This window comes from Sander lucioperca, chromosome 7 (genome assembly GCF_008315115.2).
Source record: "Sander lucioperca isolate FBNREF2018 chromosome 7, SLUC_FBN_1.2, whole genome shotgun sequence".
Taxonomy (NCBI): domain Eukaryota; kingdom Metazoa; phylum Chordata; class Actinopteri; order Perciformes; family Percidae; genus Sander; species Sander lucioperca.
Window position 1 is genome coordinate 34505306 of NC_050179.1, and position 24604 is coordinate 34529909.

Here is a 24604-nt window from a genome sequence, read left to right on the forward strand (position 1 = left end):
CTCGCTAATTATTCATGAGCTGTCTAGTGCCATCGTAGAAAAAAAGAAAGAAAAAAAAAAAAAAAACGTCTGCAACTTTACTCCTAGTGCCCATATTTCCTACAGCTCCTGAATGCAGCAGCAGGCTGACTGGCTCTGTGAAGATGGCGGACTGTATACGTGTTCCTCTGCTCCTGCTTTTGATGTGCATCGTATCGTCTTTGCATCCAATTCAAGGACAAAACAACCTTATCAGCAAACTTGCTGTTAATGCAGATAACCAACCGAAACCAGCCGGAGGTGTGGGGCCGGCTGCGGGGGTCCCGGTAGCCGCTGAGAGGATCCTGGGCGCTGGGGCCTCGCTGCCTCGGAGGCGCTCTACCGGTTGGAAGTTGGCTGAAGAGGGGGTGTGCAGAGAGGACCTGACCCGGCTTTGCCCCAAACATTCCTGGAACAACAACCTGGCGGTGCTGGAGTGTCTCCAGGATAAGAAAGAGGTAACGTTACATTAACGGGACAAAATGCCGTGGTTGCAAGGAAAGAAGCAGGGTGTGCCTGCTGAACAAAACCGTTAGCTAGCTGTAATTGTTAGCCAGCTGCTAGCTCTCGAATTGAGATAACGTCACGCTAAATCCCGGTCACAATGTTGGCAATTTATTAGTTTTGATATCATCTTAAATATGACACACACTGTAGAGCAAGCTTGAACACATATTCAGAGTCGTCGGGATCCACTCCTTAGTTCGGCATGATGCAATGCCACGAATAGCATTTACCTTCTTTACGACTTGCTAGTTTTTGAATCGTGTCGTCGCATATTTCTTGTCTTTTACGTCTCTGCTGAATTGGAACGTCGTAATGCAGATTTACAGAAAAACAACTGGATAACCCTGAAATATAAGTTACTTTGTGGATCAATTGTGAGCCGAATTTACCAGAAGACATAGTTGTTACAGATTAACTAAAAAATGTGCTCCGCCTGGTGTCAGTAATTTAACAGTGAGCTGTAACACATTAAACTGGCTGATTATTAGCGCAGTTCGGAGTACCAGGACGAAGTGTATCTGGACTAGCTAGCTAGCTGCTAAATGTAAAACTGGACACAGAATTTAACAGTTTAAAACCACAATTCGCCATAAGATGTATTAGACAGCTCGGTAACCTGGCAACTTTCTAAACCCATATAGCTAGCTAACGTTAAGGCAGGTAACAGCTACCTTTCGCTTGTTGATTTGTGGCTTTGTGTATTACCGTTAAGTACAACGTTTCGTGTAATTATAGACCGTAACGTTACACGGCAGTAAGCACTTTTGCCTTATCTCTGACAACTCATTGAACCAGTTATTGACGACGTGTAAGTTAAACCTGGTTTTAAAGTTGTATCCCACGTTAAACTGAAGCAGACAAAATAGTTTAAATACATTTTTTTTTCGGCAGAGACTCGTTTTTTCCCCAGGGAAAGGTGTCCGTGGCCTCCCACTTCAGCCCGGGGGCAGCACCAGGATTAGCAGTCATTGTGGTTTTGGGGTAGTGAATGTTGTCCTGACATGTTGAGGCAACACATTACCAGATGATACGAAAAGATAAAACTCTCCTTCCGCTTTTAGTGCCAACAAAATGTATCATGTAGCACATTTTGTATCTTAAAGGTCCCATGTCATGCTCATTTTCAGCTTCATACTTGTATTTTGTGTTTCAACTAGAACATGTTTGCATGCTTTAATTTTTAAAACACATTATTTTTTTGTATACTGTTGTGTCTGAATATACCTGTAGTCACCCTCTGTCTGAAACGCTCCGTTTTAGCGCCTGTCTCTTTAAGTCCCAGTCTGCTCTGATTGGTCAGTGTTTCGTGATCTTTCGCATCTGCGTCTCTGCAGCCGGGGAATGACTGTTACGGCACTAAAGAGGCATTTTCTAACTATGTAGTATAGTTGTGACATCCAAAACCCAAAAGATATTCTCATTCTAACAATACAAAATGGAGAGAAGCACCTCACATTTGAGGAGCAGGAATCTGGAACATGTTGGCTGACAAATGACCAAAAAGATTTAAACAACTCTGAAAAATGTTTATCCATTTCCTGTCCGTTGACTAACCATTTAATCGGCTTTTTTATGCGACACCTGTCTTCTCATTTCTAAACCTAATTAACCAGGGTGGAGAACAATGGCAGCTTGGCGTTGTTTGCACATGAGTTCACACTCTGCTTCGAGAGATGACAGTAAACCGTCTTCCTACAATAAATAGTTTCCCAGCAAGCTAGTGTATTTGTTTATCTTGTTCTAAGTCCAGAGGTAGATGTTTGAGAAAGGTGGAGGAGCTCTCGTTATTCTCTCACACCCATTTACAGTGAGACAGCTTTCCGAGGCTTATCTGTAGTAGGGGTGCACTACGTGACAAACCCAATGGAGCGTACCATGTGTGTGCATATTTCGACAGAGTGAAGAAATAGAGACAACAAAACGGAACGAATCAGAGAAGAGAAAGAAAAGTGGAGTCCTGTTCTCTTTATTTATATATTTTATACTGTCCAACCAGTAGAACATGTCCTGTTCTGTAGACATGGACCTTATTTATATATTTATACTGTCCAACCAGTAGAATATGTCCTGTTCTGTAGACATGGACCTTATTTATATATTTATACTGTCCAACCAGTAGAATATGTCCTGTTCTGTAGACATGGTCCTTATTTATATATTTATACTGTCCAACCAGTAGAATATGTCCTGTTCTGTAGACATGGACCTTGTGTTGTATTTGTTATGAATCTATTTTGATGCGTTTTCCCGTAACTTTTGTAATTTTACATATGTTTTAAAAATATCGAAATTAATATCGATATCGCAATATATAACACATTTGGTTAATATTGTGCAATCCTAATCTGTAGATGAACTTGTGGTTTTCAGGTCACTGTGTTGTCAGGTTCATCCAAGTGTGTGTTTGCTGAGATATTAACTGAGAGGACTGTGGCTGTTGGCCGGGTAACCGCTGACTGCTTACTCACTTCTTTTAAGCTCATTATCTGCTTGTCAACAGCCAAACTACAGCACACTGAGAGATCTCTGTACACTACAACGGGAGCTTACAGCAGCTAAGACAAGCCGTGGTTTGTGCTCCATTATCTGCTTACTCAGTATCACAAGTCAGCGTCCCCTCTGGTGGCATAAAGTCTGGTGTATTGTTGTGCGGAGGCTCCTCGCAGAGCTTTCGCCGTAGGCTACGTTAAGTGGCCTGAAGTTTATACTTGTGCGTTGGTGCGTGCGTCGATCTCTTTAAGAGAACAGCAGGGCCGTCAATCTGCAGATGACAAAGAAATTGTTCAAAACAAGTTTTAACTTTATTTAGTTTTGACTCATACACACACACATGGGGCATGTATACCATTATGATTATTCATGCTAATTTTGTGGAGATAAATATTGGTTTGAGTGTTTTCCCTACCATTGCTTTGGGTGGACGGCCCGCCCCTGAAAGACTGACCCAATGATATAATTATGCTATATTATCAACAACATTAAAACGGATGCGTGAGATAAAGCTGTTTTCACACATGCAGGTACTTCACTTCTCGTTCCTCGCCTAAAAGTCCAATTCATTTTAACTTTAGTCGCGCAACCATGCCCCTATTTTCATATTCTGTTGCTGAGTAACGTACATTAACATCCCATGGGCTCGTGAATGAGGCATACCTGTACCAAACTCCTTCGTAGTAACAAGCGGTAAAAAAGAGAGACTACGCGCGACAGCAAGCGTGATCGGTTTGCATACAGCAAAGGCAACGAGTCAGTGTTACCTTATATGACAAATCTATATGCATTTAACTGTTATTTCTGACAATTTTGATAAACAAAAATGTCGATTATGCTTGAGTAAATGCAACCCAAATCAACAAAACTGCTTAAAAAAGTGAATATCAATATTTGAATACCACCGTTAAAATCCCTGGGAGAGTCCAACACAGCCAGACTCGGGACGTCAAACTGAGATCAGAGCTCCTATTCAAGTTCATGTCCTGCTTTTCAACGACTGTTTGTTTGGTAAATTGCTCTTAAAAACAGTCGCAGAGGACTTGAATGGCTATTTTTTTTCTCAATTCTTAGCATTTCAGCACAGATTTTTTCCTTTTGGTGCTAGCTAAAACCTAATTCCTCTATGAAAGAAAAACCCTGCAAAAGTGAAAAATGATTTGTGCATCCAACCTGGGATTTTTTTTTTTGGAACTCGCTCCAAAATTGTAATGGGTTCTTCCTTGGCCCGTGCTACACCGTGCCAAGTTTTCAGGAACATGGAGCCTGCTGTTTTTTTGCATGATCCTGCTGACAAACATACATAAACCAAAAAAACATAATCTCTTTGGCGGCAGTAATAATCATTAGTCGCAGCAGCCCTAAGTGGAAGATGTCGCGCTGGGCTGTGGGAAACTGTGATGGGCATATCTTATTATTTATAGACAGATGAATCAACAGATGAATCGATAATGACAATAATAGTCGCGGCATCTGCATCACATTTGAATTCATATCAACCCCAACAGTTGTGTCCTGTCTGGCATTTTAAGTGTAGGTTGATGAAACAATAAGTTGAAGAAATATCAGTCTGTCACCTAAAGGCAAAAGGTAAATTCTTCTTGGTTTGAACTCTCCTCGTTCTTCTGACATGGTGGCAGTTTGATATTTTATGCAAATGTGCATATCGGTATCATCTCAGTGGCGTCTGTGCCAGTCTCAGTTTGCTCGCTGTCTGATTTTAATGAAAGACCTTTTTAAAAGACCTTTTTTAACGCCTCTGCGAATGACGTGTTTAAGGTCACGTTCACCACTGGAATGAACTGAAAATGAAAACGGTTTCATATCAGATTGTTTTCGTGTCTTCTACCGAGGTTTTGACTTTGAGATAAAGGTGAAAATGGTTAAAGATGACAGTGACGTCCTGGGGATATTAATCCCATTTGTTGCTGTAATCGTTGATGTGTTCATCAGGAATGCTGCTTTATTTTTTACTCTACTGGTAAACTGTATACACTACCAGTCAAAAGTTTGGGGTCACTTAGAAATTTCCATTCCACTCCATTATAGACAGAATACCAGCTGATCTGAGTGGGTGGCTGATCTTTAATGCAATAGCTACATTGCCCATTATCAGCAACCATTCATCTAATGTCTCAAAGGCACATTCTGTTTACTAATCTGATATCATTTTAAAAGGCTAACTGAGAAAACATTGGAGAACTCTTTTGCAATTATGTAAACACATAATGTAATCTGAAAACTGCTGCCCTGGTTAAAAAAACAATGCAACTGATCTCAGCTGGTATTCTGTGTATGATGGAGTGGAATGGAAATTTCTAAGTGACCCCAAAAAGTAAGCTGAGCTGTATTAAATACATCCCATCTAAACATCTATTTATGATGACTTTTTAAACTCAAACACAATGTAATACAGTATACATGTATGTCCGTTTATGTTAATAGGTTGTCCAGCCCTAACGGGATTTCATAGTTGTTGTTCCCTTTTGCGAACTGTATCTGTATCAAAAGCCTGATTCTTACGGTGTGGCATGAATGCAGCTCAAGGCCCAGTGAACCCAGATTTTTTTTTTTGGGCTGTGACGTCTCGTCTTTGTACGCCCACCACGAACGCTGCTGCCGAGTAGCGACCGTGGCGCTCGCTCGTCTTCCTTCTGTGTGAAGGCCACGAGCTGCCCAGATGGCACTCGCGCTGCTGTTCCCTGGTTAAGGGTGAGATTGAGAGCTGCTTTTAGACTCTTAAGCATTTTTGTGTGTCTCCAGCCTGGCCGCTGTCACTCCTGCTGGTGGCTGTGGTTTTGTGGACGTGGTGCAGAGTCTCTGAGTCTAGAGGGAGGAGGCTTTCTCGTTTTGTTCCAGCCTGTCGGCTGCGTGAAGCCTCCATGTGTCTGTTATCTGTCTCAGCCTCCCAGTTGTACCCAGTTTGATAATTGGCAATTAACACATTAAAATGTGATTTTGTTCACTGTGATTGTTTTTTCAACCTATTTCCCCATGCACTGGTGTCTAAGTGACTAATTGGTCCAGTATTGAGCGAGACCGCTGTAACCGGCAGCTGTGAACCAGGCTGCGACGTAACCCAATCAATATCCGTCCATTTCAGTGCACTAAAAGTTCTGTTTTTGCCGCTGACAGGCTCAGATTGTTATTCTAAGTGTCTGACTATGTTATGGAAAGGATCCCTACAGAGACTTTTTGTTTTCGGTGTTCAACATGAAACAGCTCAGGAGCCACCAGACTCCATGTAAATAATCAGTACTTTTAGCGTGTATAGAGCCAGCATATTTCCACATTTTAAATGGGTGAATTAAAGGTTTATTTCAACCAAACCAGAGTGGTGATTTGGTGGAACAGTGGGGAGACGAACCAAGACGGCTTTTGATAGTTTTATTTTTGTTTCTGTCGACATTCAATGAAGTGTGTTGCTAAAAGTCTGGTGGGTTTGGTGATGGCGATTTCGTGGCCGTTTGATGTTAAACAAAAAGGATCGTACTCTTTAACAAAAAAGGTCTGTCTCTGTAGAGATCCTTTCCATAATGTTGTCACACACTTAGAATAATAAGCTGGGCCTGTCAGTGACAAAAACGGCACTTTTAGTGGATGTAAAAAAAAAAATTTAAAGGTGCACAATTGTCCAACAACGTTACATTACATTGCAGCTTGTTCCTCCGCAGCCGACTGCAGCGGTCTGCAGGTTAATCGGGACTAATTTGAAAGATTGTTTTCCCATCAGTCACTTAGACACAAAAACATGGGGAAAATAGGAATTCAACAGTGGGTTGGATGCATTTTTCTTTTTTTTCTTTCACAAATATCTTTTATTGAATTTTAAAACCTTTTCCAAACAAAAAGAAAAACTATACAAAGAAAAAATAAGAAGGAAAAAACAAAAGACAAGGCCTCCCCCCACCCTGGAACCCCATCCTCACTCCATCAACAAAAAGTATAGTTTACATGTCACATGCTTTTACAAGGCGCAAGAAAGGCAACCACATATCTTTAAAATCTTCAAGTTTTCCTCTCGCAATGTAGGTCAGTTTCTCCAGTGCCAGGTTGCTAGACATTAGTTTAATCCACTGGTTTATCTTTGGTCTTTCTGTGTCCTTCCAGTTCAGAGCGGTTACATGCTTAGCCTGCAATAAACAGAAACTAACAAGCCTCCTCTTTTTTGTGGACCCTTCAAAACCATTTGGAAAAATGTGCAGTAAGCAGAGTTTACCGTCCATAGGCATGTTACATTCAATCAAACGAGAAATAAATGTATTAACCTCCTTCCAAAAAATCTGAAGTTCCGAACACTGCCACATACAATGAAGAAGAGTGCCCTTGTCAACACCACATTTTACACATACATCAGGAATATTAGAATTAAAATGGTGAAGTTTTACAGGAGTAATATAGGTTCTAAATAACCATTTGTACTGCAGCAATCTAAACCTGGTGTTAATAGTTTGGGTTGGATGCATTTGAGGTCAAGGCTCTGCAGAGCAGTTCTTACTGCAAAAAAAAAAATGTGTTAATGGAGCTGGTTTTGTCCACGGGGGTATTATCATGTTGAAACAGGAAAGAGACAAAACATAGACTGTTGCCAAAAACTTTGAAGAACACTATTGTCTGAGATATCACTGCTGGATAGTGATGGGAATTTGAGCTCTCTGAAAGGAGTCGGATCCAATAGCTCTGTTCCTTTTTTAAAATTCAGATTTCCCCCCATTGGTACTAAAGAGCCCAAATCAGGAAAAACGGCAATTTTTAAAAAGTAAACTTAACATTCAAAATCTTATTGGCATCCATTTTGGCGTCTCGCGCTCGCCATCCGCTCAAAACGTAACGTTAGCCTACTACTCTTTGGCCGGCTCGCAAGCCCAAACAAGTGTGTGCGGCGTGCCTGTTGTTTAGTAGTAAGAAAGGCAGCCGCGACAAACGGCCGCATCCTGTTACATCATGCTGCGTTTTCAATAAGCCAATCAAAAACTAACCCTGAATGAATGAATGAAATATATATCTTAATATATATAATCTTTATTTTGAACAATTAAAATATCTATAAAATGTATAAACAAAACAGAATGTCAACATAACACTAGACCCTCTAGAGGCGATGAAGTAGGGTTGTAACGATGCGTTGATCTGCAACCAATATCATCGAATATCATCGACGCAAAGTGCAAATATCGATACGTTTCAACTTTAACGATGAGCTTTTATTTTGAAAGTCCCACTTAATACTTACTATTCGTTTTTAATAAAAATAATGTTTTTCATTTACAAACCGGAAGAGCTAAGTAATACAATTGTGAAATCATATGACATAAACCCTATTTGCACGGGATTAGTATCATCTGGGAACCTCGTGTGATTTAGAAATTACACACACACACACACACACACACACACACACACACACACACACCTGAGTTTCATGTGGCGCATTTGCATGGAATAAGCAAAGCCTGCTTTTACTTGACTTTACTGACATATCTGTTACAGCTGAACGAATTTTCATCGTCATCGCGATATGAACTAGCGCGATGAATAAGGGAAAACAGTTTACACACTGAGACGACGCAAAGCGTAATACGTCTCCATAGCAGCAGGCGGCGCTGCTCTGTATTGTTTCCATTAACAGTCTGATTATTTCACAGAAAATGAAAACTGGCAGCTGATTGGACGAACGCGTCACGTGGTTCTTTTTTCTCCGGAAATTCACAGCCAGACTGTCATGGCGGCTCGTTCAGAATACGATCTCATATTGGACTAAAATAGTTCACCGAAACGTGTTTCTGAAAACATTTTAAGAGAGAAATAGGCCGTGCAGTTGCTGAATCTGTCTTCATTTCAGATCGACAAAGGTCAGTTTAAAAGATTTTCGTCGAACGTTAATTTCTTATAGTTATAATGCCTCATTTATGTGTAATTTGTTCAATAAAAGCATGTCAAAAATTATTTGTATTTCAGTGGGAATAGGCTATTCAATGTTTAGGTTCACAAAGAACCTATTAAAGCACTAAGACATGGGAACAGTATAACTAACATTCACATTTGAATATTTATCGCAAGTCATATCGTCATCACAATATTAAATCATATTATTTAATATTAAATAAATTAAATATTTATCGCACATCGCAGCTTTTCCTCATATCGTGCAGCCCTAATATTGTACCCTGATAGTTGGCTACCCTGAGGCGAGCGGAGGTTGCCGGAGGCGCATCCCAGCCGCGCCGGCACCCACACAGCATCACCGTCAGCCCTCGGACGAAGCCGCTGGGAGCGCGTCGACTCGGAGACAGAGGGCTCCGGTCAGGCACTGGTCTAGACTCGGTTGGTCATGAAAAGGCGGCATCCGCGCCCCCCCCCCCCCCATCCCATATCCGTCTTCGCGAGAGGGATAAATAGGCACACAGGAAACAAAAACCTTGAAAAAAATGATATACAAACTCGCCAAATTTGCAGACATGTCGGTTCACACGGGACTAATATTATCACCAGACCTCGGTGTTCGGCGAAAGATGGTAGGTCATTTTTGGGGGAATCTTTACTCTACAAATTACAGACATTACGATTCGCACGAGATTAAGATCACAGACAACCTCTGTAATTATTAAGAATGACTAGAGGTCACCAGGTAATACTAATCCTGTGCGATTAGGGCTTCAGTTGCTTTTTGTGAGCTGCCTTCACACGGTCTTGGAGATATAAATGTAACTGATTGGGGTTAAATGGGCTTATGATATCGTCTCGTATCGATAGCAGGCCTCTGAATTGAATGGAATTGAAATCCTATGGTGGCAGACTTTGTGATGTCAGCAAATATCGTATCTTTGTTCAAAGAATCAATATAATATCGTATTGTGATCAAACTTGTGATTTGCACTCCTACGACCAAGTACATTTTACTTCTGTGTCTTTTTTTCCACTTTTGCATAAATAAAAGTAAACAAATAGTCATTAAGGTACTGTCACTTTAATACAGGATTACCGGTCTGGTTGTCAGTCTCAGCGCCTGTGTGTCCTGATGATAAAGCTGCTGCTTTTATAGGCTTATCTTGCATAAACCTAAACAAAGACAGGAGCTTTTAGTTTGTTTTTGGGCCATAAAGAAGAGGAAAAATTGATCCTGGTTGCTGAGCAACAACCTTTTTTTTTTTTTTTGTCCCTTTCAGTGTCTGACGGTCCATTCAGGCTTTGTGTTGACATTCATCCGAAAGTGTTGAAGTGTTTATCCAGTGTTTGAGAACCGTGACGTTACCAGTAATTTAACGAAACACTCTGACGACCTCACAGCGAAAACACACCGGCCCCTTAAAGGCCTCTTTACAGTCGCCGCACCCGACCTTTTTAAGTGATTTTAAGTGCGTGACCAGAGGTCGTGCACCACTCTATTTTTTTTGCGGCGGCACACGACAAAGCGGAAACAGGAAGCATGGACGAGTTCGAGGGCAGCCGGATGCCAGGACTCTCAGAGTGACTGCAAGTCTCTCTTGTAAACTTACTGGGTTAAGATGAGTTCTTTTATGGTGAATGAAAGGCTTGATCCGACCAAGTAGCTCATCCAATCAAATCCAAGCATTGACGTCAGTGCTGCTGCCAGTTCTGCCGTTGTTTACCTTTTCCTTCTTCTTCTAGTCCGTAGAAAGAGCAAGTCGGTAGCCCTTCCTCATTAGCGCCACCTCTGTTCAGGAGAAGACTGCAACTAGTGTTGCGACCACTACATAAATAGTTATGGCGCTCCCATGACGTCACATTGTCGCGTGACAGGTCGGGAACTGCGAGGATACCAGACGTCTAAGAGCTGTTACACACCAACCAGACGGCCGACCATCGGTAGAAAAGCCAGTCGGACTGATCAGTCGGGTCCCCGAAGTCCAAAAAAATGCCTCGAAACACACTGGATACAGAATATACACAGTGGATGGCGAGCGCGAGACGCCGAAATTGATCCAATAAGATTCTGAATGGAAAGTTTACTTTTAAAAAGTTGCCAAATGGTTCCAATGACAAGACCAAAGTGATCTGTGTGTTTTGTCGTTGTGAACTGAGCTATCATCGCAGCACGTCCAGTCTGAAATACCACTTGATGGCCAAGCACACAGCTGATGACCAAGCACACAGCTGATGGCCAAGCACACAGCTGATGGCCAAGCACACAGCTGATGGTGGCCAAGCACACAGCTGATGGCCAAGCACACAGCTGATGGCCAAGCACACAGCTGATGGCCAAGCACACAGCTGATGGCCAAGCACACAGCTGATGGCCAAGCACACAGCTGATGGTGGCCAAGCACACAGCTGATGGTGGCCAAGCACACAGCTGATGGCCAAGAATACAGCTGATGGCCAAGCACACGGCTGATGAGAATTCTCCGCCCCCTTGTCAAAGCCGTTACATTGTGTGAGAGATTATTTGCTCCAAGTGTGAATGACTGCTCCAAGTGAGAATATTAGTGTGAAATTGAACACTACAGTATATGCCAATGTTGTTTTCAATAAAAAAAACATTTGCACAAAGCACTATGACAGTACTAGTTCAAACCCAAACGCACAGCTGCCGTGCTCTCTGCGTCATGGCTCAGTAGGTGCTGGAAGTGGCCGGCTTCCCTCTGGATTCGCTCTTCTTTCTATCACTTCATTTCATTTTTCTCTCTCTCCATCTCTTCCTCTCACCCACTTCCAATCATAGCTCAACCCCGTGCCGGTTTTCCCAAGACGAAATGAGGAGCGCTGATTAAGTTTAATTTAGCTGCAGCTATTAAATGAGATGGAGGTTTTCACACTGTTTTTTTCACTCTCAGTCAGTGAGCGGAGACGGAGCGTTGATAAAAACAAAGAGCATTAATGTTTTTGTCTGAGCAAAGTATATGAAAAGGGTGTGTGAGCTGAGTCGGTTTCACATCCTCCTGTTGTTAGATTCCGTCTCTAACAGCTGCCACTGAGTTTAACACATGCAGAGTTGGATTAATACAACCGATCCGATTCACCTGAACAGTTAATATCCTGTTGCCATATAAAATGTATTTCCCCTGCTTTCATAAGCTCTCTTTGGCAGGAAAAAGAGGCTGCTTTCATCATCGTTAGTCTATTTTGGCTTTTGAAATCAACGCAGGATTGAACAGATGAGAAGTTTTTTGGCTTTTTCCGAAACATGCAGATCCCCTGGCGGAGCCGGGCAGAAACGCCCACATGAGTCACATTGTGCTCTGCACCAGCAGTGATGTGATGTTTGGATGTTCAGTCCAGAGGATGGGTGGACTGAGCGCGTGCAGAGGCGGGGGTTCTCCCTGCGGGCCGGGGGCCGCTCCAGAAAACGCAGAAAAATAAAACAGAAGTCCCGTGCCGTTTGATCCAGCGTCAGACTGGCCGGCTCCGTCCAGGTTAACACCCCACGGCCTTCAGCTTTTGCTGACAATGGCGCTCACGCTGTGTTGATTTGACTGAAAAAAATACAGGATATGCTTTCAGGCGCAAGTCAGAAGCACCGGAATTACAGGTTGAGAATCCATACACTGAAAAATCAAGGCAGGAAATGTGAGACAAATATTTTCTGTGTCTTTCTCTTACGAGAAACACTGAAAGCTATTTTATTTTAAAAGGGAAGGTAAGCATATACTGATTTTTGAGCCAGTTTGCAATACAATTAGAGTTAACAGTAAAATGGGTCCTGATGGATTTTTTTTCGTATTATTTTTGTTTTCTTTGGGCTGCCCTCCTTTAAATTTTGAGGATGACGATAATCACTCGGGGGACCCCCAAGTCAACGTGACACCATGATTTCGCGTAAACATACACACCCACTTTCTTAAGCCAAGTGGCGTGTTATCTGTACGCATTTTGAGCTACCCGCGTGTATGTCTACGCTGTACGCATCGGACGTAAACATACACGCCACTTGGCGTGTTATCGCGAGAAGAAAGCGGACGGTTGAGTTTAGGAAACGTCACAGGGTTTAGGAAAAGAAGAACCGGACTTTCCTTGCATGGTTAGAAAAACTGTGACAAAGATGACATTCAGATGCCAGTTAGGGCTCTAAAACGTGAGACTTGACATGTCTTCTAGTTTAAGTTGCACTGGACTGTGGCAGAAAGGACCTTGTATTTATGGCCTCCAAAGTAAGATATATATTGATGAAAATCCATCAGTAATGTTGAGAATTTCTAAAAACAAATGTCTATTCAGACATGTGACATATCAAGAGCCAGTACTTTCTAAAATTAAAAATGCAAACACAAAGAGAGGCTTTATCCGAACTAGTACTGCTCTGCTGTTCTGGCTCTGGGTGTGTCGGGTCAGTGTGGGTCACATTTCCAGCACCATTTTATTTATTTTTTTTTACCTCCGTTGACCACCGAGCCAGCTCTGTGCTGTTTATAACATCTGTTAGTCAGTCGCTCGGTACTGTCCTCTGCTTCAGTGTGAGCAGACTGAGACTCCTTCCTCCCAACAGACTGCGTTTACGGTCTGTGTGAAGAGCATTGTGACACTTGTGTGTTAAACAAACTGTAAATAGAACACACACACACACACACACACACATAATCACAAACATGAATATTCAAACACACACAGACGGCCTATTCCTGGCCTGGTGCGGCTGCCATGTGGTGAACAGTAAGAACTCTTCAGCCATCTGCAGAGCTGTGATTTCTAAACACACACATACACACACACATACACACAGACAGATAGAAAGAAAGAAAGAAAGAAAGAAAGAAGTGATTTGGGTTCCTCCGGTTAAGGATTGGCTGCTGCTGGTCGAGACAGGAAGTCAGACATGTTAGCTCAGGTCAACGCAGCAGGGCAGGAAAACAACTCAGCGACCACATTTTATCTCAGAAGCGGTGTCCTTAGGCCGGTTACACACTGGCTGCGTCACGTGAGCGCGTCCGTTTATATTTCGGCTCCCATGTTAACAGGTTAGAGCTTGCACGCTGCCTGCATGACATGCACGTCTCAGACGCGTGCGTGCTAGAAATAGAACCGACGCCTATTTTTCACGCGACAGGCAAGCGTGTTGGAAGCGTTTCCAGACAAAATACAATAGGAAAAGATGTTAATATGTCATTTAGACACGAATACATTTAATAAATGATATTGAAGTTTGAAAGGTTTTGACATAAATGAAGATATAAATGTAATTTAAAATATATATATTTTCTAATATTGCACCTGTCAATACAGAACGAAATATCCTGTAGCCTATTTTGCCGTCAATACTGCCGACGTTGTCTTTGCTGTAATCAAATCAGTATATATTTATGTTTAACATGGTATTTCATTTTTTCATTTTATCACTGGGAAACATACATGTGTCCAGACAAGGCTAGCAGCAGCAGCGCCATGTCAGACACCTTTCTGGTGTGTAAAGACATAGAAAACGCCACGCAGCTGACACGCAACAGAAACACCACGCTCACGCCACGCAGGCAGCGTGTAACCGGCCTTAGGCTGCATCTACGCTACTACGTTTTGGTTTAAAAAGGAATGTCTTTTTGCAACATTTATGGCGTTTCCGAGCCGCTGAAAAAACAGTGCTGCCCCCGTTTTGGGTTGAAAACTCCGGGGCTGATTTGTTGTCTGGACGGGCACAAACGGGTAGGTAGGCTTACATACCCTCCAGTAACGGAACAACAGAACAAATTATACGTTCGTGAATTTCAACCGCAGAGTGACGTCGGACGATCTGCTTCATGTTCACACCGACGTGTTAATATGGACGGAGATTAGTTCTGCGACTGGAGCTAAAACTCTGTAGCCTGACGTGGTCATACTCAGATTCTAGTCAGAATATGAGTCTGATTCTGCTCCACTGGGCTGGGATTATGGGGCGTGTTTCAACCCAACCAGGAAAGAAAATGCCTCTGCACTCAATTGGTTAGACCTCCAACCAATCAGAGCAACAGATAGACCTACAACCAATCAGAGCAACGGATAGACCTACAACCAATCAGAGCAACAGATAGACCTCCAACCAATCAGAGCAACGGATAGACCTACAACCAATCAGAGCAACGGATAGACCTACAACCAATCAGAGCAACGGATAGACCTACAACCAATCAGAGCAACGGATAGACCTACAACCAATCAGAGCAACAGATAGACCTACAACCAATCAGAGCAACAGATAGACCTACAACCAATCAGAGCAACAGATAGACCTACAACCAATCAGAGCAACAGACAGACCTACAACCAATCAGAGCAACGGATAGACCTACAACCAATCAGAGCAACGGATGTAACCCATATTCTTAGCGACCATCGGGGCCAGCTGATTCCCGTAGGAAGGACGGCAAAAACATCTTTCCGATCGACAAATGCCTTGACCGCGGTTCTCTGTTCCTCTTTTAAAATGAATGCGCTGTCGATATATCTTCTATAACAGACGCGATGGCGGAATCTACACATCTCAATTCTCCAGCGACAGCCATCTTTGTTGTAAACAAATTCAACCCAAGCGCTCTTTGGTGACGTGGTTGATCACGTTACTGTTGATCATCTGTCCATCATCGTATAAAGTCCGCCCTGACAATCTGATTGGTCTGAACAGCTCTGGTTGGAGCTCATAGTTGCTCCACAACGGATCAAGTCCAGACCCAACTTCCCAACGTCAAATGTTGTGGGCGGGGCTAAGTTCTGCTGGCATCCAGGCAAGAAACTCTCGTTTGTACAGAGATTTTTGACTCAAAGCGCTGGTGAAACAAAAACAACGTAGTAGTGTGGATGTAGACTAAACCGTCTTCCCTAAATGAGACGGTCTACAGAGGTTACACCCTAATCTCTACACCACTGCTAGACTCAACAGCAACCGCCTGAACGCACCGTTACACTACAGACAAGCACGGAATGGATTACGGTTTGCAAGGGATACACTGGTTGTGTCCTCCAACTTCACATGTCTCCACACCCAAGAAATGGCAACTGTGACGTACATTTAGTCTTGAATCTCACAGAGCTGTAGCTCCTTATCGGCGTCATAAAGAATCTCTGGATAAATGATCTTAAATCCTAAAGTTATCTTCAATTTACACTTAACGTTTCCTTTCTCTCCTCTTTTCAGGAAACTGAGATTGCCGCCGAATGCAACCATGTAAGTGTCTTCACTTCCTAAAGCACTTCTTCCCAGCGTGCACCATGTTATCCTATAATCCTGTTTTAGTGTATGTTAAGCATTTAACCCCAGAGTAAAGGATTTTTGTCAAATTGGTTTGACAAAAACTAAAAAATCCCAATTCACTTGCCTCTAACTTTTTCTGGAGCTTTCAACTGCATGACATGCAAGCTCATTAGCTGTTAGGATTTCATCCATTCCATCTTTTGTGTTAGCTTAAACTTTAGGCATCACGTTTCTTTCTTAATCTTTAAAAATAGGATTATAAAATAGTTTGACAAAACAATCCCAATATAAGATCCACTTACTAGCTTGTTCCTCGAGCTCTTACGTATGTCACATGAAAAGTGAAAATGTGTTTAGTGTAAAACGGTTCCTAGAGAATCTTGAGTGGCTCAGTAACTAAAATACGCTTTTGTTTAATTCAAACAACTTCATACAGTGCACGGTATTATTGTTGTATGCAATTTAAGAAATACAAATGTTGATTTGTCTTTAAAAAGAAACCAATTAGATGTTCTTCTTTTAGAAGTCAATATCTTTTGTATATTTACTATTGCTCTTTTAGAAAGCAAAAGTATCTCTTATCCAATGATAGATGGAATATTCGCTAAAAAGCTCGATTACTAAAATAGTTGATAGCTGCAGCCCTATTAATCCTTACATCTTAGAACTATAAACAGAGGGAGACTGTGTGTGTGTGTGTGTTTTACTATATTCGTGGGGTCCAAAAACCAGGAATACAGTATACTTGTGGGGTCTGCACAACCTTGTGGGGCCCAAAATGCTGGACCCCACAAGGTTAAAGGTCTGTTTGAGGGTTAAGACTTGGTTTTAGGATTAGGGTTAGAATTAGGTTATGGTGAGGGTGAGGGTTAAGGTTAGGCATTTAGTTGTGATGGTTAAGGTTAGGGTAAGGGGCTAGTGAATGCATTATGTCAATGACGGGTCCCCACAAAGATAGTGAAACAAACGTGTGTGAGAGTGAATCTGTCTAATCCAGATGTTTTTTTGCACCTTCTCTCTCCTCCAGCTGCTGTGGAACTACAAGCTGAACCTGACCACCGACCCAAAGTTTGAGTCCGTAGCCGTGGAGGTCTGCAAGACCACCATCTCGGAGGTCAGTCGCTGAAACCAGACCTCTACAGCTTACCTGCTAGATTTTTTTTGTGAACATACAAAACCTAAAACTCGCCTCCCACCCCCCCCCCTCCCAATCTCAAGAAAAGATGACACAGTAATTACAAAATTCAAGACCGTTCAACAAAATAGACAATAACCTAATAAACATATGTATGAATGACACCATAAATTCATCGTACATGTCTCTCCCCAGCACAAAGCTTCTTAGGAGCCCTCCAGAAAGTTCAGGTACTTTCCCCATTTTCTAGTATAGACATCCAATCTGGCCGTTTATATTAGGGATGCACCGATCCGACTTTTCAGTCCCGATACCGATGCCTGGGCTTTGTGTATCTGTCGATACCGATCCGATGCCGTTGTTGAATTAGTAATACACTGTACACCTTCCACCTTATACCTTCCTTCCACCGTGTGGAAGAGACTAAAGGCACCAGACTTTCCTAACTCAACATTACTTTCCTAACTAAGACAAAATAACAGATGTAATGTATTGAATTCTTATTTATTTGTACACTCAACTCTTCCAGCATGCGACACACGTTCAACAGAGGGACAAAAACTAACAAAACTGGATCGGCCCGTGGATCTGTGTTTTTTCCGATCCCCAATCCAGCTATTTTGTCAATATCGGGACCGATATCCGATCTTAATATCGGATCGGTGCACCCTTAGTTTATATGATATTTTTTCAAACGCCGCCACCACTAACCATCTCACAAGGGGAATAAAGGGCACATTTCTACTGCACACCACGTTCTAACATACAGGAAGTCCTAATCTTTAGGATCTGTTTGAAGTTCCTGTATCAGCCATGAAGCTGTAGGTTTTATTTTATTTTTTAATTTTTTTGAAAGCCTCAGAAGCACACACAGCTTGCGGAAGCTGCTTTGCGCTCACAAACCCACCAGTTTTTTTTATTAATCTGTTCATCAGTCATTCGTTTAACCATTAGCAGGTTTCACATGCGTGTATTTAATTGCTTCATAGTAGGAACCAAGCAATTAAAACATAGAATACTAGTGACTCTAAACAGATTTGTCTCTGTGATTATGTGTTAATAAGGAGCCCTAACAGCTCCATTTTAAAGCAGGTGTTGCTAAAAACATCATTTCCTTCCTAGAGTGTGAGAAAGCAGCTCAGCTTGTTAAATAAAAAGTATGCAGGACATGTTTTGTGCAGAGCTCAGTGTGCCAACGACAAAACACACATGCTGCTAATAAACAAATATTTGTATGTTGCACATATTCAGCGTGAGTCCCTCTGAGTCCAGGTGTTGCAATTCTTGTTAAAATAGACACTGTTAGGCAACACGTGTCTTTCTGTAGGTTGATTCAGGCATCATCTGCAGACAGACTAACGGCAACACCTGCACATCAACTTGTTACTTATCCAACTTCAGGGTCGGGCGTTATCATATCACAGAGACATGTTGTCCCTGAAGTCTGAATAGAACAGAGAACGCAGACGCTTTGCACGTTACACATACTCAGTGTCGTGCACTCAGTGCTTTTACATGCAGTTTAAAAACCAGATTATATTTGTGTTAAGCCAATATCCCAGTTTCTCAAACACCATGTATTACCCCAGTTAAAGGAACACGCCAACTTATTGGGACTTTAGCTTATTCACCATATCCCCCAGAAGGCGAAGCACTGCTACTTCTGCTACTTGGGCGGAGTGATTAGCGCAACACCTGAAAAGCACCGTTGTTACTTTCTGCTCCTCACCACGGGGCTTCTCAGCTGCTGCGAGCAAATCACTCCGCCCAAGTAGCAGAAAAAGCAGTGCTTCGCCCTCTGAGAATATAGTTCCCAGTATGTATACCGTTAGAAGATGGCTGCGTCTCATGTGACCTTGTTATTTGTACACGCTGTGACTCTACAAATCACAACATGTAAATAGGAAAATGTTGGCGTTATTTTGTCACTTATTGGGGGCAGTAGGCTAGTTGGAGCCGGTTACCTCCAGGATCTGTGCTAAGCTAGGCTAGCGGTGGGGGCGTCAGACAGAGTTACGACACGCACGGAGATGAGAAGGGTATGTGTGGACTTATCTAACTCTGGGGGATACGGGGAATGAGACAAAGTCCCAATAAGTCGGCTGTTCCTTTAACAGACCTAGAGATCTCCTTCAGTAACCGGGGTTATCCGTGCATGTATACACCTTAACCGGGGTAAGCCCTGGTTGCGCGTCTGCACATGCCCGGTACGTTCTCCCCACTCTGCTGCAGTGGTTTCTGACCCGGACATAAAAAGAGAACAGTTGGAAGCAACAGCGCCAAAACCGAATTCAATACTTTTTAGGCACCGACCGAATTGTAGCGAGTAACGGAAAATGCCTCATCATCCAATACCCTGTTTCAATACCTAAGGAGTAAATCTCAAAATTTGTATTGTTGGTTAATTATTAACATCCCTGCAATAAACGCTCAAGAAGTGACCAAGTAGGGGTGTAACGAAACATCGATCTGGATCGATGTTTCGATTCAGTGATCAACAATCCAGTGTCATCGACGAAAAGTGAAAATATATTTTTTTTAAGATTATTTTTTGGGCTTTTCCACCTTTTTATTTGATAGGACAGCTAGGTGAGAAAGGGGGGAGAGAGAGAGAGAGGGGGGGAAGACATGCAGGGAATCGTCACAGGTTGGATTCGAACCCTGGACCTCTGCGTCGAGGCATAAACCTCCAAGTATATGTGCGCCTGCTCTACCCACTGAGCCAACCCGGCCACGATACAGTTTTTGTTTTTTTGATTATTTTTTGGGCATTTTCAGCCTTTATTTTTGACAGGACAGCTGAAGACATGAAAGGGGTGAGAGAGGGGGGAATGACATGCAGCAAAGGGCTGCAGGTTGGAGTCAAACTCAGGCCCGCTGCATCGAGGAGTAAACCTCTATATATGGGCGCCCGAGAGTATTTAACAACAAGGATATTCAAAGTGCTTTGAGTTGTCGTGCGGAGCTGATGAAGCTGTCTGCGCTCCTCCCTCAGATTAAAGAATGCGCGGCGGAGGAGCTGGGCAAGGGCTACCTGGTGTCCTGCCTGGTGGATCACCGTGGCAACATCAGCGACTACCAGTGCAACCAGTACATCACCAAGATGACCACCATCGTCTTCAGCGACTACCGGCTGATCTGCGGCTTCATGGACCAGTGTCGCGACGACATCAACGCGCTGCGCTGCGGCAGCATCAGCACCGGGGAGAAGGTGAGACGCGAGACGCAGAAACTCAAAAGTCTGGCGTTTAAAGAATTTAAAAACTCCAACTGGGGTTTTAAGTTTGACACTAATCAGGGTTTGGTGCTGTTCAGGTTTGACTCGATTCTGTTCTCATTGAATCCTGGTTTCATTGCTTTGATTATGTTAATGTTTGGTCTCTAAAATGTCGGAAAATGGTGAAAAATGTGGATCAGTGTTTCCCCAAAAAGCCCAAGATGACGTCCTCAAATGTCTTGTTTTGTCCTTAACTCAAAGATATTCAGTTTCTTGTCACAGAGGAGAGAAGAAACTACAACAATATTCACATTTAACAGGCTGATATCAGTTTTTTCATAAAAAAATGACTGAAACCGATCAATGGATTATCAAAATGGTTACCCAGTAACTTAATAGTTATAGTATTACAGCTAATCGATTTCATCTTTGTAGCTTTTGAAAGTAAAAAATAGTTTTATATACCGCAGATTTAGGCTACCAAAAACACATTTATTATGTTAATCCTCATAACAGACATTGTGTAATTCTTTGTTTTTTTTATTTGTATTTAACCAGGTAGGCCGTTCAATACAGTACAAAAATACAAAATACAATAGGCTACATAAAATACAGAATATGTAGGCATTACAAAGCCAGTGCAAAGGCAAGGCAAGGCAAATTTATTTGTATAGCACATTCAGCAGCGGTGCAATTCAATGTGCTTTACATAAAACATTAAAACACAGTTAGAAATTAATTAAGTTAATACAAAATTAAAACCAATTAAACAGATTAAATACAGGAATAAAAGAATGAAATTCCCAATACAGTGCAGTGCAAAGAATTAAACAAAGGCAGTATCGAAAAGAAAGGTCTTCAGCCTTGATTTAAAAGAGTGGAGCGTAGGTGCCGATCTACGGTTTACCGGAAGTTTGTTCCAGATATGTGGTGCATAGAAACTGAACGCTGCTTCCCCCTTTTTGGTTCTGATTCTGGGGATGGCAAGCAAACCTGTCCCTGATGATCTTGGAGGCCTCTGTGGTTCATAGATAACACGTAAATCCGAAAGGTCACGAAAAGTGAGGTATAAGTAAGTCGATGGATATGCCGGAAGTGATATGGTAATAACACCATATACATGAATAGACAGTCTGTATAAATGTTGATATGTAGTAAAGAGTTAATATACAGTTAGTGCAGATTGTGGTCTAGATAGTGATGTAGATGTGCAAAAATTGTATGACAACAATGGTAGGAAGAATAACAGTTGAGCATGCCAGGGCAGATGGAATAGTGCAAAAGAGCGTAAACAGAATATGATACCAGTGCAGGTGAAGATGTGCAACTATGCAATGGGGCATGACCGAGGTAATGGAATAAGGGTGTGCAAAAAAAGTGCATGAATGATGGAGGACAGTGAGCACGTACATGGTCAGTAGGTAAAATAAAGAATAAATGTCCTTTTGTTTTTGTCATGAACGAGGTAAATGTTGAGTTGGTTGAATATCGGCAAAGCAACCAGTGGAAGTCGTTTGTAGCGTGGTGGGTCTCTTTCACTCAGTCTGAAGAAAAAAAACAACAACCAGTAACTGTGTTTAAAGTGTGACTCAGCTGGAACGAGAGAAGACAACTTTGACAGCAGTTTGTCTGCCAGCAGAGCGAGTCAGCCATCGTCTGAACGTGTTCTCCCGCCTTGCCAAGCTAAACCTCATAAGCCAGTTAGACACGCGGTTATTATGGGGCATCACGTCGGCGCAATTAGAACTCAGAGCAAATTATTTATTTGTCAGCGGGCGCAGAGTCACTTTCATTATGAGGAATTTGTCACAGCGGCTCATTTCCAGTGTCCCGGAGCTAATCGGAGTGGAGATTAGACTGACCGTGTTTACTCGTCTCGTACCGCACCGAAGAAAGACAAGACGTCCGCTGACAACATGATTTATGGAGCGAAAGGGAAACCTCACTCTATGTGGGATTAGTGATGCTATAAACTACACTGTCATTACTTTCAAATTGAGAACATTTGGGCGTGTGTTTTTAAAAAATTAAGTGAAGTGTGTAAGAAGTGTTTTGGATTTAACATCAAAAGCCTTCACTTGTACCTGGATAAGGAAAAGATTTTAAAGAGTTTGGTGTTGATGGAATTCCTTAGTAGAAAACAGGGAAGGAGCGCTCTTTCATTCAACTTAACAATTGCATTTAATAGAAACATCTGTAAGGTTTAGTTTAGATTAGTAGGATTCCTATTCTTCCGGGAGCGTGCCTATGTTCCCACATTTTTAAGAATTTTGTTTTTTCACTGAAAATTAGGCTCTTTGTTCCCACATTTCCTTTTTCATAAATTTGTATCAGATTTGACCCCCCCTTTCTCTCAATTTGGTAGCCAATTACACCCAACCTATTATCCAGTAGCAATGGACTACAGATGGACTGTAGCTTTTAGCCTAATCTGGTAACTAACCCTAACCCTGGGAACATAGGGCCTAAGTTTCAGTAAAAAAGAAATCCTTAGAAATGTGGGACCATAGGGCTGTGGGACCATAGGGCTGTGGGACCATTGGGCTGTGGGAACATAGGGCTGTGGGACCATTGGGCTGTGGGACCATTGGGCTGTGGGAACATAGGGCTGTGGGACCATTGGGCTGTGGGACCATTGGGCTGTGGGACCATTGGGCTGTGGGACCATTGGGCTGTGGGAATATAGAGCTGTGGGACCATAGGGCTGTGGGACCATTGGGCTGTGGGAACATAGGGCTGTGGGACCATTGGGCTGTGGGACCATAGGGCTGTGGGACCATAGGGCTGTGGGACCATAGGGCTGTGGGACCATAGGGCTGTGGGAACATAGGGCTGTGGGAACATAGGGCTGTGGGACCATTGGGCTGTGGGAATATAGAGCTGTGGGAACATAGGGCTGTGGGAACATAGGGCTGTGGGACCATAGGGCTGTGGGAACATAGGGCTGTGGGAACATAGGGCTGTGGGACCATTGGGCTGTGGGAATATAGAGCTGTGGGAACATAGGGCTGTGGGACCATAGGGCTGACCCCATTCTTCCTGGGCTCCGACACCAGGGTTAACCACCACAATTAAAACACAAAACTCTGACTGAACTTAAATTGATGTCCGAATAGGAATCAGAGCTGACTCACTGTTCCCGCTGTAACTGTGGTCTCTTTGTGCTCTCCGTGCAGGACATCCACTCTCAGGGCGAGGTGATCGCCTGTCTGGAGAAAGGTTTGGTGCGGGAGGCCGAGGAGCAGCTGGGAGCGCACGCCATCAAGGACGACTGTAAGAAGTCCATCATGAGAGTCGCCGAGCTCTCCTCGGACGACTTCCACCTGGACCGATACCTGTACTTCGCCTGCCGCGAGGACCGCGAGCGCTTCTGTGAAAACGTGAGGACTCAGTTAACGATCTTGTGCACCTCTCCACTGGGCTATGAACAGTCTTCTATTAAGTCATCTAGAGTTATGGCCGTCAGAAATGCATCCTATAAAGATTGTTTTCCTATTCCTTCCCATCATTCACTGCAGCGTGATTTCTTCCTTGCATTTTTTTTTTATTAAAGGTCCCATGACATGGTGCTTTTTGGATGCTTTTATATAGGCCTTAGTGGTCCCCTAATACTGTATCTGAAGTCTCTTTTATATAGACCTTAGTGGTCCCCTAATACTGTATCTGAAGTCTCTTTTATATAGACCTTAGTGGTCCTCTAATACTGTATCTGAAGTCTCTTTATATAGACCTTAGTGGTCCCCTAATACTGTATCTGAAGTCTCTTTATATAGACCTTAGTGGTCCCCTAATACTGTATCTGAAGTCTCTTTTATATAGACCTTAGTGGTCCCCTAATACTGTATCTGAAGTCTCTTTATATAGATCTTAGTGGTCCCCTAATACTGTATCTGAAGTCTCTTTTATATAGACCTTAGTGGTCCCCTAATACTGTATCTGAAGTCTCTTTTATATAGACCTTAGTGGTCCCCTAATACTGTATCTGAAGTCTCTTTTATATAGACCTTAGTGGTCCCCTAATACTGTATCTGAAGTCTCTTTTATATAGACCTTAGTGGTCCCCTAATACTGTATCTGAAGTCTCTTTTATATAGACCTTAGTGGTCCCCTAATACTGTAT

General features: G+C 42.6%; 1 protein-coding gene across 2 annotated transcripts in view; it reads left to right on the forward strand.

Moving 5' to 3' along the window:
• The window catches only part of glg1a (golgi glycoprotein 1a), a 56204-nt gene continuing 31600 nt past the window's right edge, over positions 1-24604 (forward strand). Inside the window, exons 1-5 of one of the 2 annotated variants that reach the window (XM_036003612.1) lie at positions 1-476; positions 16076-16105; positions 17160-17246; positions 20263-20478; positions 23661-23864. In XM_036003612.1, coding sequence (XP_035859505.1) covers positions 144-476; positions 16076-16105; positions 17160-17246; positions 20263-20478; positions 23661-23864 — 870 coding nt within the window. In that variant the 5' untranslated portion in view covers positions 1-143. The remainder of the gene's footprint in view (positions 477-16075; positions 16106-17159; positions 17247-20262; positions 20479-23660; positions 23865-24604) is intronic. The other variant, XM_031279824.2, reaches the window with a different exon arrangement.